Source organism: Rattus norvegicus, chromosome 19, assembly GCF_036323735.1.
Source record: "Rattus norvegicus strain BN/NHsdMcwi chromosome 19, GRCr8, whole genome shotgun sequence".
Lineage (NCBI taxonomy): Eukaryota > Metazoa > Chordata > Mammalia > Rodentia > Muridae > Rattus > Rattus norvegicus.
This window is the reverse complement of record NC_086037.1, coordinates 50,097,690-50,116,233: the sequence shown is the minus strand read 5'-3', so window position 1 is coordinate 50,116,233 and position 18,544 is coordinate 50,097,690. Positions and strand designations below refer to the sequence as shown.

Here is an 18,544-nt window from a genome sequence, read left to right as displayed (position 1 = left end):
GTACATCATCATCCACACAGCCATTAGCCACATTCGAAACTATTTATTTAGTAATCCTATAATTCAGGCTTCTTTTGGCCCTTAACCTAGGCCCTCACTGCTCCAGGCATGGGGCCATACATCCTAATAGAGCCAACCAGCACCCAGCAGCCTACAGCCACAGTAGAGACGCTATAACCTTTTCATCTGGCGCCGTTCCTGTCGGCGTTGTCGTTTTTCATTGAGCTCTGGTGCTGGGGCTCCACTGTCTGCTGCGAACCAGGGGCCCAGCACGTTTACCCACAAGAGGTAAAGGGCCCGGCCTGGAGCCTAGGAGAGAAAAGATAACTTGAAGCTACTTGCAAAGACTGGCAAGAGACAGGGAGGGTTAAGTTCTCTCTCTTGGGAGGTCCGACCCCTCAGCCCACGTACCAGAAGCCAGAAGGACCAGATGTAGAGGGAGAGACAGCTGAGCACCTGAACAATGGCTGTCAGTAGGATCACATCCTTAAGGTGCCTGCGGATGAAAGGAAGGCTGCCAAGGATAGTAGATTGGCCCTACCTAGGTCTGCCCCTTCCAGACTGCTAGGCTGGGAATAGTTCTGAGTCTTGGGCTGTGTGGGCCCCAGCGCCCCAGCCCTGGGGCCGCTCACCTGAGCTGGCGATGGGGGACACTCACTCTGCCATGCCCTGCTCCATGTTGAGGTCCATGCCACCGTCCACCAAGGACCCGTCCTCAGAGAAGGATGCCCGAGCCATTGAGCTCATAGAGTGGTAGCTGGCCCCGTACACGGCCAAGCTGAAGGCCAGGGCCATCTGAGGAGCAAGGGAAAGAATTACCACAGGCTAGCCACTGACCCTCTGGGCGCACTCCTTTCCCGGGATGGGGACACTTACCCAGGCCCAGAATGAGGCAGATGAATAGAAGAAAGCCAAGGTCACAAGGCAGTAGATGGCCTGCAAGCAAAAACAGGATCAGGCTGGGGCTGAGAGCTACTCCCAAATTACGGGCTTTTCTCAACTCTGACCAAGAATTGGGTCAGACCAGGAGGAAGAAACTAGGTGGTGGTAGACCTCTGTTTCTGAGTTAGACAACTTAAACCCACATCAGTCCAGGAAAAGAAACCTTAGTATGACATGTGTGAGCTTAGTATGGCCTCAGTATAATAGCTGAGTTAGTTAAACTCAGCTGGGACTTTTATCTATTTTTTTTTTAATGGTTGTTTTGCTTTTTCTCCTTCATTTCTTCATGTTTTGCTTCTACTTCTAGTTCCTATTTCTTCTGTGCTTGGCTACTTAAAAAAACCTTTTAAAATACATTTTATGTGTAGGAGTGTTTTTTTGCCTGCAATGTATGTATGTGCGCCATGTGTCCAACCCTGTGCTTGGTGCTACAGAGGTCACAAGAGGGCATTGGATCCATTCCATCAGAAGGTTGTAAGCGCTGGGAATGGAACCAAGGTCCCCTGTAAGAGCAACAAGTGCTGTTAACCACTCAGCCCCTGGATACCCCTGGGGAGGGGTGGGGGAGGCAGTGTTTGCTGGTGATGCTGGTAGAGCCTAGCTAAGGGCTCTACCACTGAGCTACACCTTCAGCTCTCAGTTCTCTTTCCTTCACACTTCAGTGTTGCTGTGTTGCGCTGGTTACCCCTGAACACTCTGATCTCAGTCTTCCAAATAGCTAGAAATAGTTATATACCACTATAGTAGGCTTCATTCATTACCCCCATACCCCCTTTTCTTTTCTTTCTCTTTTTTATCTTTTTGAGATAGGATTTCTTTGTAGCCCAAAGCTAACTTCAAACTGTCCACCTTCCTGCCTGAGCCTCCCTAGTACAGGAATTATAAGCTGTGACTGTTTCAACATTCTCTTTTGGAGCCTTGGCTGCCATTTACCATTACTCATAATCAGATAGTAACGAGAGTGCATAGAAAAATATGAGGCAGGCAACTTACATTGGCTCCCAGAATGATCCGAAGGTAAAACTTGAGAGTTTCTTTGTTCTCTTCAAATATCTGCTTCTTCCCTCTTGTACCCACTTTGCCTTTGGGCTGCAGAGGGATAAGATGCTGTCAGAGCTTTTTTGCCTCGGTCCTCCTCACTCCCTGTACAGGCCTGGTTTACAGGCTTTATCTGCATTCTTATCAAGCTTTGTCAAACCTAGCAATCAATGCCTACTACTCCACCTTCCTGCTATAGTTGGGACACCATCTTTACTGTATTCCCAGTTATGATCGCCTAATGCTCACCCCGAAACAATTCAAATTACGTTAGTATCTTCTTTGGCTCTCCTGGTAAGGTTCAGCTTTGGGTTGAGGACCTCTCCTGGAGAACTCCCGTTGAACTTAATGGCGTCCCTCTCCAGCCTCTGGGGTAGTAGTTTAGATCTGGAACTGGCAAGTGCCCCCCCCCGCCCCCGCCCTCGGCTCTAACGCTAGTTCTGGTTTAGTCCTGCACTGCCGCTCATTCTCCCCGCATCCCGTTTGCTCTAGCACGGTCCATTGGATAGCGCCCCTCTCTGGCCTAGTCCTTATGCCTTCGTGTCCTTCTGTTTTCACTTTCACAACACCGGGAAAGCTTTGCCGGTGCAGACCCCGCCTTGCCCCTTACCGCCATGGTGCGAAGCAAATACCCAGCCACCGAAACAAGGGCGAGTAACTGGAACTGCAGTCAGTAGACACCACATCGGCAGCCCATGCACTTCCGGTACAGACCAAACTCGTCAGGATTCTGGACGGAAGTGGATTCCATTTCCTTCCAAGGCCCCGCCCCTGAGACGGTAGGACTACATTTCCCAGAAATCCTTGCGTGGGGGCGGAGACGGCAGAGATGCGATGGCGGACTCGCTGCCTCTGGAGGTGAGAGGAAGTGGTCCTTCAGGCCTGGGTCGGGGACAGGCCCCGCCTTCGGGGTCCTGGGCTTTGGGGAGAGGCTATCTGACAGCTCGCCCGGCACCTCCCGCCAGGCGGAAATGAGCCGCCCGGCGGATCCCAGGACCTGCAAACTCTGGGTAACGGCCCTCTTTGGGGCCACTTCGACCCCTTCGGTTGGGATACCATCCCCTCTTTACCCATTGGCCCCAGAAGATGGCTGCTCTGTCACCTCTATGAGGACAGACTCTCTGCCCATCCCCTTTCCTTGAGATGGCCGTTCCCTCCCCCTCAGTTCTAGAAGATGTCCGCTCCACCGTCCCTGAAGGGTAATCAATTTTATCCCCATTGGCCCCTTGGAATGGTCGTTCCATTTCCTCCGCCCCTCCCCCACCGTCCTCGCAGTTGGAAATAGACTGCTCCCACCCTATCAGTTCTGGGGACCATACCTGAGGTCCTTAATCTAAAACAAACCTGCCCTTCATCCTAGACCCCTAGTGATGTCTGCCCCTGTGTTATTCAACTCCATGGGATGTTTGTTCCTTTAGCCAGGGGCAATACTACTGTGCCCTCATGGGCAAGGAGATACAGATACAGGCTTTGTGTCTTGTCTTGTACCTCTTGAAATGGCTTCTCCGTTTTGCCCTGAGGGTTGGCAACCCACTCTCATTGCCCAAGGAAGTCAGGCCCTTTCTCGTGATTCGTGGAACACATCCTCTCCTTAACATCAAAGACTTCCTATTCCCTTTTGGCCTCAGAAGGTATCTATTCATCCCTGTAAATCCTATGGGTGATCAGTAGTAGTAGTCCTTTGGGGTGTTTTCATGGAATGACCACTCTACCCCTATGTCTACTTCCTTTAATGCTAGAAAGGCTACTCCTTTCTTGGATAATGAATTTTGATGTTTTCCATTAAGACATGTTGTTTCCCTTTAACATTGCTTCCAGGGTTGATCATTCCAGAAGATAGGTCAGCCACGCTCTTAGTCCAGTCTTCCCTTTTAGCTCCCTAGGGATGGGGGCTTAGTCCAGTCCCATCCATACTCTTCCTGATGCCTCTCCTCTCTGGTCCTAGTTATTTTCCTCTGAATAATAATCTACGTTATCTCCCACCCCTTCCCTGAGCAAACCTTTGGTGGAAGTAGAGGCAAAGGACTATCTTTAATCCAGTAAATATTGGTGAGTGCTGCATATGTACTTAGCATCTGAGAAGAAAGGAGAAAACACAATGGGGCTAGTGAAGTCACTACCGAAGGGCTTCCCAGAAAGAGCCCCACCTATAGGAAAAGAAATCAACATGCTGTGTTAGTAGAGAGGATGGGCTGGGAATGTTCTGGGAGCAGCAGACCCCACCAGGCATGGAGGCCTGGCAGTGTTGACCCAGGAGCAGAGATTTTGTTGTGAGATTATTGGTGAACCCAGAAGGTTTCCACTAGGGTTACTGAAACTGGACTATATATGGATTAACAAGGCTGAACATAGAAGGAAGCCGTGAAAGGAATCTAGCTCAAGGGGATAAAATTTGGAGCTATTAATATGGTGAAGTTGCAAAGTAGAAATGCTAGTAACAACCATCCAGTTCCTATGAAACTGATTTAGATTATTTTAAAATACCTTCACTTCTTCATACACTTCAGATACTGAAGCTGAGGGAAGTCACAGGCTTTGACTGGAGTTACTCTCCTAAAAAGTAGTACAGCTGGGGTTTGATGAGTCTTTGTTAGCTTTGCCTAAAACTTCAGTTTTGTGAGTAGAGAATGAAAGAACATTAGTTCAAGCATCACTAGGGACCTCAGTTGGGAGTACAGTTGTCATTAAAGGGTAAAATTGGACTGAGGGCAAAATATCACATTTGGCTGAGATTAAGGTTGAGAACTATTTGAGTTTAGGACTCTGGAAACAATTGGTGGCACTAGACTAATGCTTGGTTAATATGACAATGTAAAGCTATTAAATTGTTGAGTATTCTTGTATAAGTAAACTGAAAATCAAAAGATTAAACATTGGGAATCATGAAAAATCCAGAAATAGGACAGTTAGCATGGTGAAAGCCTAGGAAACTGTCCTGGGACTCAACAAGGGAAGATTCTAGAAGAAAAGGACAGTTAGTAGGAAGTTGTTCTTGGCCTCCCAAGTGACCCCTTTCCTACTTCTGGATAGAGCCACCAACCTCATCACCTCTAGACTCATAGAGCATTAGTTGGAGGGAAGAGTTGAATCTCCCAAATTTGCCATGTTGTCCTACCTTAAGCTGGCTGAGAGAGCATGCTGATAATGGAGAAGACGGGAAAAGAATAGGGGTCCTAAAACTGTCATCATGGCTCACATCACAGTTCTACCACATGAGATGTGTTTCTAGCTAAGGCAGGAGAATGGCTGTGCCAGCTGGAAGCCAGTCTGAGTACACAGGGGTTCCAGGACAGCCTAGGTTACATAGTGAAATCCTGTCCAGTAAAAAGGTGACTTAGGTTCTAGATGTGCAGAAAATGCTGTTTTGTAACTTCTCACAAGAACCTATTTAAATCTCAAAACAGTTGCCATTTAACATACAAGCAAAACAAGGCTCAAAGAAGTCAGCTAGCCAAGGGGAACTTGGACCAGGTTTGTGTAGCCTCAGTGATCTGGGCTCTTTCTGCTAGACTGGGTAGGAGTTTTGATCGTTACTTTGTACAAACCTGTTCTCAGAAGTGGCTCATGATAGGTTTTTTTTTCTCATAAGGTATACTCCGAGGCTGGAGAAGGGAAGTCAATACTTGAAGTTTTGGATCCCAGATGGACTAGAAGCCAGTTCTCTGATATCCTCAGACCCAGAGGGATAGGTTCTAAAGCCCTTCGGGTTCTAACACCTCTCAAACACCTTATCTTTTCCCCTCAGATGCTCACTTATATCCTGAGTTTCCTACCTCTGTCAGATCAGAAAGAGGCCTCCCTCGTGAGTCGGGCTTGGTACTATGCAGCCCAGAATGCCCTTCGGGAGGTAAGGTGTCCATCCCCACTTGGTCCATTCTTCCTCTCCTCTCCTTGCTCATGGCCTGCCTATCCATCATCTGTCCATTCATCTGTATGTAACCATACATTCACATTCTAGTCTTGGGGCACAGAGCTTGGGGTACACAGGTGAATAAAACCTGGATGACCCCATTGTCCAGTGAAGGAAAATAACTGCATGATTTCGTATGTCCAGTGCCATATCACTCAATGAAAGAGTGAGACCCAGATAAGAGCACCAAGACAGGATTGCCGTGGCATCATGATGAGCCTGAGAGATAGGGGGGAACACCTGTCAGTCTTTCTAGAACTGGCATCAAGGTGTGGAAGTTCCAAACAACTGGACTAAGTTTTGTGTGTGGGATGTGGTGGAGAAGAAACAAGAATGCTGGTCAAGACTGCCAGGTGGCAGATGTGCCAGGCAGCAGAGCTCTTTCTTCCAGTGGGGCCTTTAAGAAATGGTAAGACAGGGCTAGAGAGATGACTCAGCGGTTAAGGGCACTGACTACACTTCCAGAGGTCCTGAGTTCAATTCCCAGCAGCCACATGGTGGCTCACAACCATCTGTAATGGGATCTGATGCCCTCTTCTGCTATGTCTGAAAAAAGGACAGTGTATTCACATACATAAAATAAATAAATTTTGAAAGAGAGAAAGGTAAGATAGGCAAGGACAGTATGGCAGTGTCTTCTTAGAACTCCACAGTAGTCAGACGGAGGCTGGGGAGGCAGCCCAGTCAGGAGGGCAACACAGACATCTGTAGCATTTGAAAGGCAAACAGTGATCTTGTGTTAATTTTGATTTAGTTATCAGTGAGGTTAATTTTTTTGTCTCATTAGCTATTTATGTTCTTTATCCACTTAACTGGCAGGGTCTTAATAATTTGCTTGCTTATTTGTGTGAACTTTTTATATATTAAAAATAAATGCAGGGTTGGGGATTTAGCTCAGTGGTAGAGCGCTTGCCTAGCAACCGCAAGGCCCTGGGTTCGGTCCCCAGCTCCGAAAAAAAGAAAAAAGAAAAAAAAATGCTTTAGCAGGGCAGTGGTGGTGCATACCTTTAGCCCCAGCACCCAGGATGGATCTAAAGATGGATCTCTTGAGTTCAAGGTTAGCCTGATCTACAGAGCAAGTTCCAGGATAGCCAGGGCTATACAGAGAAAAAACTCTGTCTCAAACAAAGAAACAGAAAAACAAAACAAAGGATTAATTCTTTATATATCTGTTACAATACATTCCTATTTGTTCTTTCATTTTATTTGTAGATAGCTGTTTTTACATATGAGATACAAAACTAAACTTTATGTTGCTGATTCTTTTTCCTTCTACATTGGTTATTTAAAGACCTCTTGCCCTCCAGAGATTTCATCAATGCATGCCCATATTTTTATTCTTTCAAAAAATATAACTGATTTTTTTAGAGTAGTGATTAGTTCAATAAAAATAAAATTTCTATTTTATGGTTTTAATGTTTTGTTTTCTTTATAATTTAATTTTTTGGGGGGCAGTGTCTCATGTAGCCCAGGTTAACCATGAACTCAGCAATCTATGAGCCTCAAGCCTTCTAAGTGCTGAGATTATAGACATGAGCTGCCATACCTGATTGGCTTTAACTTTTATTGGTGAGAATTTTGTTTCATTCATGAAACTTTTTTTTAAACATTTATTTTTTTTTCATTTCTTTTTTTTTTTTTTTCTTTTTTTCGGAGCTGGGGACCAAACCCAGGGCCTTGCGGTTGCTAGGCAAGCGCTCTACCACTGAACCAAATCCCCAACCCCCATTTATTTATTTATTATGTACATATACATCATACAGCTTTCTGCCTGCGTGTATGTGCCTGCAGGCCAGAAGAGGGCACCAGACCTGATTATAGATGGTTGTGAGCCACCATGTGGTTGCTGGGAATTGAACTCAGGACCTCTGGAAGAGCAGTCAGTGCTCTTAACCACTGAGCCATCTCTCCAGCCCTCATGAAACTTTTTAAACTTTATATGATAAAGTATGAAGCTGACCTGTTTGGTTTTCAAATAGTTCCTACATAATTTGTATCTAACCTTCCCTGTTAGGTTGAAAGCCTCTGTTACATATGAAATGTATATATGTAAGTAGAGCCTGTCATTGGATTGTCTATCTGGTGTTGTGGATCTTAATGTCTAAAAAGGAATTTTATTGAACTTGTTGAAAAAGAGACTGGCAACCTAAAGCTCACACAGCACACGAGCTGTTTTGTTGAGTGAGGTGGTATATATCTGTAATCTCAGCATTTGGAGGCAGGAAGGCCAGGAGTTCAAAGGGTGTCACCATGCCCAGTGGGATACAGTCAGTATGTGAAGGAGATGGAGTGGAAGGGACACTGGGTGTTAACAGTGAGGGTAACTTGGATTGAGGGAGTTAAGAGTTTAAGAGGAGAAGCATGTTCAGGACTTTTTTTTTTATTAACTTGAGTATTTCTTATATACATTTTGAGTGTTATTCCCTTTCCCGGTTTCCGGGCAAACATCCCCCTCCCCCTTCCCCTTCCATATGGGTGTTCCCTCCCCATCCTCCTCCCATTGCCGCCCTCCCCCCAACAGTCTAGTTCACTGGGGGTTCAGTCTTAGCAGGACCCAGGGCTTCCCCTTCCACTGGTGCTCTTACTAGGATATTCATTGCTACCTATGAGGTCAGAGTCCAGGGTCAGTCCATGTATAGTCTTTAGGTAGTGGCTTAGTCCCTGGAAGCTCTGGTTGCTTGGCATTGTTGTACATATGGGGTTTCGAGCCCCTTCAAGCTCTTCCAGTTCTTTCTCTGATTCCTTCAACGGGGGACCTATTCTCAGTTCAGTGGTTTGCTGCTGGCATTCGCCTCTGTATTTGCTGTATTCTGGCTGTGTCTCTCAGGAGCGATCTACATCCGGCTCCTGTCGGCCTGCACTTCTTTGCTTCATCCATCTTGTCTAATTGGATGGCTGTATATGTATGGGCCACATGTGGGGCAGGCTCTGAATGTGTGTTCCTTCTGTGTCTGTTTTAATCTTTGCCTCTCTATTCCCTGCCAAGGGTATTCTTGTTCCCCTTTTAAAGAAGGAGTGAAGCATTCACATTTTGATCATCCGTCTTGAGTTTCATTTGTTCTAGGCATCTAGGGTAATTCAAGCATTTGGGCTAATAGCCACTTATCAATGAGTGTATACCATGTGTGTTTTTCTGTGATTGGGTTACCTCACTCAGGATGATATTTTCCAGTTCCAACCATTTGCCTATGAATTTCATAAAGTCATTGTTTTTGATAGCTGAGTAATATTCCATTGTGTAGATGTACCACATTTTCTGTATCCATTCCTCTGTTGAAGGGCATCTGGGTTCTTTCCAGCTTCTGGCTATTATAAATAAGGCTGCGATGAACATAGTGGAGCATGTGTCTTTTTTATATGTTGGGGCATCTTTTGGGTATATACCCAAGAGAGGTATAGCTGGATCCTCAGGCAGTTCAATGTCCAATTTTCTGAGGAACCTCCAGACTGATTTCCAGAATGGTTGTACCAGTCTGCAACCCCACGTTCAGGACATTTTTTTATCAGGGTTTCTAGAGAGTGCCATGAAGCAGTTCATCTCTAGTATCTAGTTGAGGAAAATAATATGGATCAGAAAGTAGCTGGGTCAGGCATGGCAGCACATGTCTGTAATCTCAGCACTTGGGAGACTCAAGCAGAAAGATTGCAAGTTAGAGTTCAACTTGGGCAAGATTCTGCTTCCTAAAACAACAAAAAGAAAGGAAGATAGGACTGGAGAGATGGTTCAGTAGAGTGGTTAGAGTGCTTGCTGTGAAAGTATGTGGAGCTGAGTTCAAATCCTGAGCACCCACACAATCCATTCCTTGACCCCAGTGCTGTGGTAAGTAGAGACAAGTGAATCAATGGGGCCACTGACTGCCAGCCTAGCTCCAGGTTCAGGGAGAGGAATAGAGCGTGGCATGTAATGTCCTCTCCTGGTTCCCACACATATCATCACTCACTCGTGCACTTAGACCACACTCATATACCACAGAAAGGAAATGAAAGGAAAGGAAAGCTAAGCTGTATTGTTCCATAGGATGAAGTACAGTGTGACAGAGCACATGAAGAGAACAAAAATTGTGTGTGTGTGTGTGTGTGTGTGTGGCGGGGGGAGTCAGGTAGAACCTACTCATCTATGGTCTGGGTCTGTGGATGACTTGAAAGAGACCAGTGAAAAGCAGGCTAAAGAGCAAGAGGAGAGCTTGGCTACATTGGATGTAATGACAAGGGAAATTGCTGCAGCCCTTCCACAGCAGACACCATAGTAAGGAGGACACTGTCTGTGAGAGGTGAAGAGATCTCTAGGTGGTGGTGACTTGGTGGAGGGGAGCCATGGTCAGGAGTGAGTGATTCTGGCAGGAAGGAGTAAAGAGGCAAAGCAAAGGGGAGCTGAGTGACCAGACAGTGGATGTGATGTCCCCTGTGTTTCCCAGGAAAAAAACTGGAAAGAGAAAATTTGGAGACTATCACACTCAGGAGACTGAGGCAGGAGGATTGCTATGAAGATAAGGCCATCTTGGGCTTCATAGTGAATTCAAAGCCAGCTTAAACTGCATAGTCACACTCCCTCCCCACCCCCCAGCAAGCCCAAAAGGAAGGCAAAACCAGTGGGATTCCCAGAGATAAGATGCGGACAGTTTAGCAAGCCAGAGGAAAGGACTTTCAGAACCAAAGACTAGGAGCTGCAGGTAGGAGCCAGCTAGCAAACAGGGAGGGCATTCCTGATGGCTTTGGTTGCTTTTGAAGCAGAACAGGCCATTTCTAAGATTAAACTTTTGCAGCAGGCTCAGCAGGAGAAAATGATCGGCTTGTCAAGAAGGGAAGCATGGAGGAAGTGGGATAGGGAAAGCCATGGCACCCTCAGCAGTCTCCCATTATCTCCAGCACAGACCACAAGGAGGCAGCTGGTTTTGTTATCTATAGCTAGGCAAGAAGAGTGGGGAGGAGGGACAAACCCTGAGAGAGAGAAGTCTCATAGAGTCCAGCAAGGAAGAAGAGGGCAAAGGAGTAGGCAAGCTCCTGGGTAGAGGTGAGATGGAATAGGAAGAACAAGGAAGAAGGAAGAGAAGGCTAGGTAGGGTTCATGACTGAGATCTGAGTGGCTACTGTTGTAGAGCTGGCATTGCTGCCTGGGAACTCCAGATCATGACAAAGACCCTGCTAGGCTGAGAACAGCCGGAGACCAAGCTCTAGGTATATAGGCTCTAAGGCACTGCTTATATGTCCCCATTACTGTATCTCAGAGAGTAGTCTACAGAGTCTGCTGTCTAAGACCTGGATGTAGGCAGGTGAAGCAGGAGGCAGTTCCATAGCCACTGGTGCCATGGAATTTAGTAGCCAACTGAGGCAAGGCTGGGACGAAACCATGCCAAGTCTGGGTAGGATGCATGGACTCTATGACTTCTGATTCCCCAGCTCCTCCCTGTCTTATGTATTTAATCCTAATGTACCCCAAATAATAAAATGGGGCAGTGCCACCATATGCTCCCAAGTTCTACCTATTTCCCTGGAAGTCCTGGGTGGCAGCCATTGGATTGGTCACTATGGAGCAGTTCATAGTCTCTCTGCTGTCTTCCTGACCAGAGTACTTAACTCCTCCAGAGACCATTCTTAAAAGTGAGCATTTCCAAAGTGACTGCAATTGCTCATAAGATGCTAACATGGGGAAAGGAGGCCAGGGCTTACTTGTCACCTGTGGGTGGAGTGACTGATGCTAGAGCAAGTACCTTCAAATCCTCCCTGGAGCCTCCAAAAGCAGTTTCGTAGGGCCTGGAAAAGCTGAAATCCAGAACCCAGGAACCCTGCTTGCTCCTGCCCCTCAAAGAAGCAAATATTCTTAGAAGACTGCCCTTTCGTCCTCCTATTCTATCCGGCTGACCTCAGGAGCAGGTTGACCATTGTATAAAGGGTACCTGGCATAGCTAAGAATAAGAGTGGTCGGGGTCACTGGGGATGTGGCTCAGGTGGTCTAGTACTTGCCTAGTAAAGTCCTGGGCTTGGTTCCCAGTATTACATAAAACTAAGAGTAGTGATGCATGCCTATAATCCCAGCATTTGGGAGGTGGAAGCTAATCTAAGTTCAAGGTCATCTCCTGCTACATAGCAAGTTCAAGGACAACCTGAGCTATGTGAGACCTCATCTCAAAACAATTTGAAATAAAGCAAAGCAGAAAAACAGCAGGGACCAGGTATGATCTCAAGTATCCTTTCCCCAAGAAGCTGGAAACCCTCTCCAGGCCCTGCCTATTTGTCTTGTGTCTGCCAACTGTGGACTGCCCCCTGGGGTGATTGCCACTGCCCTCTCTTGGCTGTTTGTCCATCTTATTCACAGAGAGGTAGTTTAAAATGGCAGAACATTCCTGGCTGCTTAAGCTCCCAGGAAGGGAAGGCAGCTGAGCTCCTCTGTGCTTGTACCTTTTAGCAAGCCCAGAGTGGCTCTTTGGCTCCCAAGCTACATGAGTGGTGGGGGTGTGCGCTGCCTGGGCAACTGAGCTGCTCATGGCTCCTCCAGCTCTGCTTTACTCAGCATTAGACTGATTCACATGGTGTGCAGGGCTTCTCAGTGGCTGGAGTCAGTCGGCTTCCACTTTTCTTTCTACAGCCTTCCTTCTCTGATTTTTTCATCTCCTTCCCCAGCTTGTCACACTGGGAACTTCTCCTAGCTCTCCTTAAATTTGTGAGAGGGGTCTGGGATCTGTGGTGAGTGCTCCTCTTCAGGGAGCAGGGAAAAACCACAATCTAGAGGTGGGATCAGGAAGGGGATCCTGGCTGGCTTCTGATTCCTTTGAGAAAGACCAGGAAGATGGTTCCTGGTTTTTTCTTTTTTTGAGACAGGGTTTCATGTAGCCCAGCCATGTCTCAACCTGCTTTGTAGCCAAAAATGACCAAGAACTTCTGATTCTCCTGCCTCTAACCCTCAAATACTGGGATTATAGGAATCTATCACTTTGCCTGGTTTCTGTAACACAGGGTATCGAACCTAGGGCTTTGTGCTTGACTGCCATTTTCTCTACCAATTGAGTTACATTCTTAGCTCCCAGTTCTTGGATCTTACTTATGGTGGCTGTTTCTGCTGAGGAAGAAGCCAGCTGCTTCCCTTTATCTAGGGATAGGCTGCATGAGCTGGGAGGGCACTGCTAAGATTCGCAGGTTTGCATGCTTCTCGGCAGTGCTGCCTTTCCCACGTCCTGTTGGTTTGTTCTGAGGGATACAGAAATGGGTGTTTTTGTTGTTCTTGACAAAGGTGTTTTCCAGAGTTCAGCTTTCCTGAGTCAGAACCATGTTGATAGAACTAATGCCTTCTTAAAGAACCACTTTCCTGCTACCTAGGCAACAGGTAGGAAGATTGGACTAGGTGACTTTTTTTTCCTGAAGATCCAGCTCAGCCTCCCACATACTGAGCTGCATTCCTCAGCTAGTGGATAGGATTTTGGAAGTCCAGCTGTTCTCTCTCCCACTACAAATCAATGCCATGCAGATTATACTGACTTCCCCTTAACTCCTTTTGGTGTGAGATCAGGGAAGGTTCTATGAAAATATTTTCTTTAGTTGGGTGTTCCCAAACTCCTGCCTAAGCTATCGTATTGCCACATCTTAAACCTGAGCTTAGCTCCTGTGTTGTACCCCAACTCCAAACATGAGCTCCTCATTCTCTTCCAAGCAAGTCCTTGGCTTTTCTGAGGTTTGTCCTAGGTCCTGCCCCTGCAGAGATGTGATACAGGTTCTAGGCAGCTATACGTGTTAGAATACACACATGCACATGCTTGTGCAGGCACACTTTAATTCACACTACTTGCATATTCAGGCCACCGGGGGACTAGGCTCAGTACTAATCCCACTTGTATTCCAGAGTGAGCTCCTGCCCTGGTACTTGGTTCCCAAGAAGTTGAGTGACATCTGCTGCCCTTGGCCTCCCTGTCCTCTCAGTGCTGTTTCTGTCCTCTCTAGAAAGTTGGGGTGGCTGGTTGCCAATGTCAAGATCCTGGCTGGGTTCATGGATCTCAAGACTTGAAACTCCAAAGATTGTGATCCAGCATCCTTTGTCCTCCCACCCCATAAAGGCATCAATGGGTGTCCTATAGGTCACAGCTCTCCTGTGTTTAACTCACTTTCTACACTTTCCTTGTCCCTCTCTAGACTTCACTCAGCTTCCTGCTAGTCCAATAGTCATTTTCTTCCAATTGCCAATATAATTTGTCTTCCTACTTCCTTCTTTGTTTCTCTTCCCAGTTCCCCCTTCCTGCCTACACCCTCCTTAGCTACACATGACACACACACCAGGGATGGGTACTCATTGTAGAAGGGCCTTTCTTGATTGCCTTGAACCTCTCAGAAATCTAACCTCAGGCTTGCTGCTACCCTGTAGACAAATGTGCGCTACAACATTCCTGTGTCCTCTGCCTCACTCTCAGCCATCAAGAGTTTGGGCCGCAGGGGCATTTCATGCATCAGCTTGACCAATCTGGATGGCTCTCCAGCTTCGCACCAGGTACTGCAGTCCGTTGCTTACCACTTAGGTCCACACCTGCAAAGCTTATGTCTGGGCGGGGGCAGCCCCACAGAGGCATCCTTTTTGGCCCTGATCCTGGGATGCCCAGTCCTTCGCACACTTGATCTCAGTGGCTGCAACAGTCTCTTCACATCAGGCACTCTGCTGGCTCAGCCTGAGACAGCACAGTGTGTCCGAAAGGCGTTGAGTGGCCTCCGTGATCTTAACCTGGCTGGCCTACGTGACCTGACTGACCTCAGCTTCAACCATCTCAGTAGTTGTTTCCCCAGCCTGGAGCGCCTCTCCTTGGCTTACTGCCATCTTACCTTTGAGTTAGGCTCAACCTGGGGCTCCACCAGCCCCCAGGCTTCCTCTCCCTCCCAGCTTTCCTTCCACAACTTGCTACAGTTCATCAAGGAAAGAGCTGGCACGCTGCGTGCCCTAGACCTCAGTGGTACTGGTTTGCCACCTGAGGCCCTACAAGCCCTGGGCCAAGTGACTGGATTGAAGTTGGAAGAGTTGAATTTGAACAGCTGTAAAGACCTCTCCTCAGAGGCTGTGGCCACCCTGTGCCGCCAGCAGCCTGGTCTTACTTCTCTGGACCTTAGTGGCTGCTCAGAGCTGACCGATAGGGCACTCTTGGCTGTGAGCCGAGGCCTACACCACCTGCGGCACTTGAGTCTGAAGAAACTGCAGAGACTGACGGATGCAGGGTGTATAGCCCTGGGGGCCCTGCATGAATTGCAGAGTTTGGACATGGCTGAATGCTGTCTAGTGAGTGGTCGGGAGCTGGCCCAGGTCCTAGGCTCAGTTCGCAGAGCTCCACCTGCACTGACTTCCCTCAGGCTGGCTTACTGCTCTTCACTGAAGGTGAGCTACTTTCCCTCCCTTCTGTTTAAGGCCCCCCCAGGGAGCTAGGCCTATGTCCCCCAGGGAGAGGCTACCCAGTGTTTGCAATCCCAGATATAGTAGTTAGTAATGAATTTGAGACATGGTTTGGAAGAGATCTGGAGCTTAGACAGATGGCAAATGCCTTTATACTCCTCACTGGCCACTCACTTCATGATCTTATGCTGTATGTGAATTCTAGATGAAGGAAGACTAGAAAGAATGAGTGATTGGAAACTTGGAGAGTAGTGGCACACACCACTAGCCCTAGCAAAGAGGACAGAAGCAGGCCAATCTCTGTTCAAGGCCAACCTGGTCTACAAAGAATTTCCAAGCCTCCCCACCTAAAAAATAGGTGTTCTATTGTATTGTACCAAAGATGATGTTCTACAGGCAGAGCTTTGGGGTGGGTAATATCACTTGAGAGCTGCAGGGCCACCTCTTAGCTGGTTAGATCCTTCATAGGGCTCAACATTGCCCTGTGGGTGACATTCCTATCTGAGAATATCAGTTGTTCCCTCTTGTGTGGGTTATCCCTTTAACCTATTACTATGACAAGAATATTCCAAACTTAAAACCTATTTCAATTTCATTTCATGGCAAATACTCTTCCCCCAACCACTCCTTGGCCACCAGTGTCTCTTAGTGTCCTCCTGCCTCCACAGGTCCCTCTGAATATACAGCTTCTCTGCTCTGCTCTGCTCTGTTCTGCTCTGCATTTAGCTCCTGGTGGCAGCCCTAACACTTGAGGTTCAGATTCCACAGGAACACATCTTATTGGTTCACCTTACTCCTGGTCCAATGGGCTGTGGTTAGAGTGCTGCCTCAGCACATCCTTTCAACAGGGCTGGGAGCACAGGCATAGCAGCTGCCTTAAACTATCTGTTCATATTTTTCCGTGTACCACCCATAGTCTTTGTCTTTCAGCAACCCCCTCTAGATTTCCCACCTTTCTCAGCACACTGTGCACTCCAAACTTTCACCACCAGCACAGAAACCATGTTTCCTCTTCCTCTGGGCCATCTGGCCAAGGAACCTTATCAGACCCTTGCCAGTGACCCCTGCCAAGCTTGGAGGCACAAGCTGCTGTTTCTAACCTGTCTTCCTCCCAGGATGCCTCGGTGCTCTCCATGATCCCAGCATTGGGTCCAAGCCTCAAGGTGCTAGACTTGTCCTCCTGTGTGGCCCTCACTAACCAGACCATGCAGGCCATCTGCACCTACCTTATTCACCTGTCAGTCCTGCGCCTGGCTTGGTGCAAGGAGCTCCAGGACTGGGGGCTTTTGGGGTTGAAGGAGCCAAGTGATGAGCCTGTGCTAAATCCCCAGGTATGAGAGCCTTAAAGTTACGGAGGGTGAGGTGACCTTGGTGAGTTTGGCACAAGCTGCCCTTTTGCATGTCCTAGAATCTTTGGCAAAACTTAAGAACCTGAGAGGTAGGGGTTTCTTTCCACAGCTACACCAAGAGGTGGAAAATCAGGCTCCAGACCACCAGGAGCCCAGTTCTGAGCCACAGGGCTCCTCCCTGCTCATGCTTCAGGCTCTGCAGGAGTTGGACCTCACAGCCTGCAGTAAGCTGACTGATGCCAGTTTGGCCAAGGTGTGACTACATTGAGGACATTAGGGCTGGTGCTAGGGGATTGGGCCACCCACTTTGTGCTTAGAGTCCCTTTCTCTTTGTTTTCTGATACAAGCAAGGAACCTGGAAGGGGCCCTGCTTTGGGGCCCAGTGTCATTCTATATCTGTGTTCTTACAGGTGCTCCAGTTCCCTCAGCTGAGGCAGTTGTCATTGAGCTTGTTGCCAGCTTTCACAGACATGGGCTTGGTGGCTGTGGCTAGGGGCTGTCCTAGCCTGGAGCGCTTGACATTGAGTCACTGCAGCCACCTCAGTGATGAGGGATGGGTCCAGGCAGCCAGGTTGTGGCCAAGGCTGCAACATCTCAACCTGTCTAGCTGCAGTCAGGTCACAGAGCAGTAAGTGTCTGGTGTAGGTGGAGCCACAAGACATGGGCTGGGCTCCGGTTCACACTGGTCAGGCACTCATCCTGTGGCCTCCTTGCAGAACTTTGGATACTATTGGGCAGGCATGCAAGCAGCTTCGAGTGTTGGATGTGGCCATGTGTCCTGGTATCAACATGGCAGCTGTCAAACACTTTCAAGCACAGCTGCCTCAGGTGACCTGCATCCAGTCTCGCTTCGTGGGAGGGGCTGACCTGACCCTAACACTTTGAGGCCAGGTCAGTAAGTAGCCCTGAAGCCATCTTCTCTCACCAATATAGTCCTGGCCCACCAGTATAGTTTGCCCCAGTGCCTCCTGCCTTCCCCTGTTCTAGAACTTTTTCTAAGACTCTGGATGGAACCAATCCAGAATTCTTGCAGCACCAGTGTACCACACAGATGGCAGCAACCTCTTCCCAACTACACTTGCTGCCATGGGTCCTCTAAAGATCAGACCTATAGGTAAGCCGGGCCTGGTGCTGGTGATGGCCAGACTGTGCCTCCTGCCAGCCAGCCACCTATTCAGACCTAAAGCCCTTGCTGTACCTGCTCCCCAGGGGTCTCTTCCACCTGAGCTTTAGCAGCCAACCCCCAACTTCATTGTAAACCCAAACATGATGAAAAATTCTAGATTTTATGTCTTCCTTTGATGTTCTCAGAATAAAGGGGTCCTGGCTTCTTCCACATGGGAGATTTTGGAGGCCTTTCCCAGCACCCCCCCCCCAAGTCCCCTTATTCTCCTACCCCTTCGGTATGCCCTGTTGCAAAGACACTGGTCCTCACCAGGCCTGGGAATAACTGTTTATCAGATTCATGGGTGTCTTGGGATAGGGTAAGAAATAGGACAGCATGTCTGAATAGGAGGATCCTATTTGGCTACAGAGTCCAAATATTGATCAATGTCAGTGACTCCCAATAGCAGCTCTGAAGTAGTCTTATCTATCTCAGAGTAGTCCTCTGTGTGCCCCCATACTGTTCATTAGTTCTAAGCAGCTAGCCCATGCTTCATGTTGGGATTCAGAAGTACCGTTGTTCTCCCAATTACCAAACCTGATAGGGAGACAAATAAGCCAGCATGCAGGGGCAGTCTGGCATGCAGGAGATGTACAAACAGGGAAACAGCACTGAGGGCAAGGAACCTATGGCAGCAATGAACTTAGAGGGTCAAGGAAGGGAACAAATAGTGAACATGGCAGAAGGGGTACAGAGGTCAGATGGACAGACTGGAGCTGGCTCAGGTATGGAAGGTATGTGTAGGCTCTGATGGAACATAGGTAAGATGCTAGCTTGGTTGCAAG

The 18,544-nt window shown here is 47.9% G+C and overlaps 2 protein-coding genes across 11 annotated transcripts; one reads left to right on the top strand and one right to left on the bottom strand.

Moving 5' to 3' along the window:
• Positions 1 to 23: 23 nt before the first annotated feature.
• Positions 24 to 2,740, bottom strand: Tmem208 (transmembrane protein 208). Of its 3 annotated transcripts, NM_001106179.1 has the most exons (6): positions 2,591 to 2,724; positions 1,936 to 2,031; positions 877 to 936; positions 659 to 795; positions 412 to 496; positions 24 to 309 (listed from the first exon to the last, which is right to left on the bottom strand). In NM_001106179.1, the coding sequence occupies exons 1-6, from the start codon at positions 2,594 to 2,596 to the stop codon at positions 172 to 174; spliced, it is 522 nt and encodes a 173-aa protein (NP_001099649.1). In that variant the 5' UTR covers positions 2,597 to 2,724; the 3' UTR covers positions 24 to 171. The 3 variants fall into 3 exon arrangements, with proteins under 3 accessions (NP_001099649.1, XP_038953535.1, XP_063133982.1); XM_039097607.2 differs by lacking the exon at positions 412 to 496 and having other exon boundaries at positions 2,591 to 2,740; XM_063277912.1 differs by lacking the exon at positions 24 to 309 and having other exon boundaries at positions 411 to 496; positions 633 to 795; positions 2,591 to 2,739.
• Positions 2,741 to 2,745: 5 nt separating this feature from the next.
• Positions 2,746 to 17,960, top strand: Lrrc29 (leucine rich repeat containing 29). Of its 8 annotated transcripts, none has more exons than NR_174679.1 (7): positions 2,797 to 2,838; positions 5,726 to 5,827; positions 14,284 to 15,230; positions 16,361 to 16,576; positions 16,704 to 16,847; positions 17,005 to 17,222; positions 17,311 to 17,930. NR_174679.1 is itself a non-coding variant. In NM_001401289.1 (7 exons), the coding sequence occupies exons 1-7, from the start codon at positions 2,815 to 2,817 to the stop codon at positions 17,477 to 17,479; spliced, it is 1,866 nt and encodes a 621-aa protein (NP_001388218.1). In that variant the 5' UTR covers positions 2,797 to 2,814; the 3' UTR covers positions 17,480 to 17,930. The 8 variants fall into 8 exon arrangements, 7 of the variants coding, with proteins under 7 accessions (XP_038953877.1, XP_038953879.1, NP_001388218.1 ...); NM_001401289.1 differs by having other exon boundaries at positions 14,238 to 15,230; XM_006255531.5 differs by having other exon boundaries at positions 2,802 to 2,838; positions 5,570 to 5,827; positions 14,238 to 15,230; positions 17,311 to 17,960.
• The last annotated feature ends 584 nt before the right edge of the window (positions 17,961 to 18,544 follow it).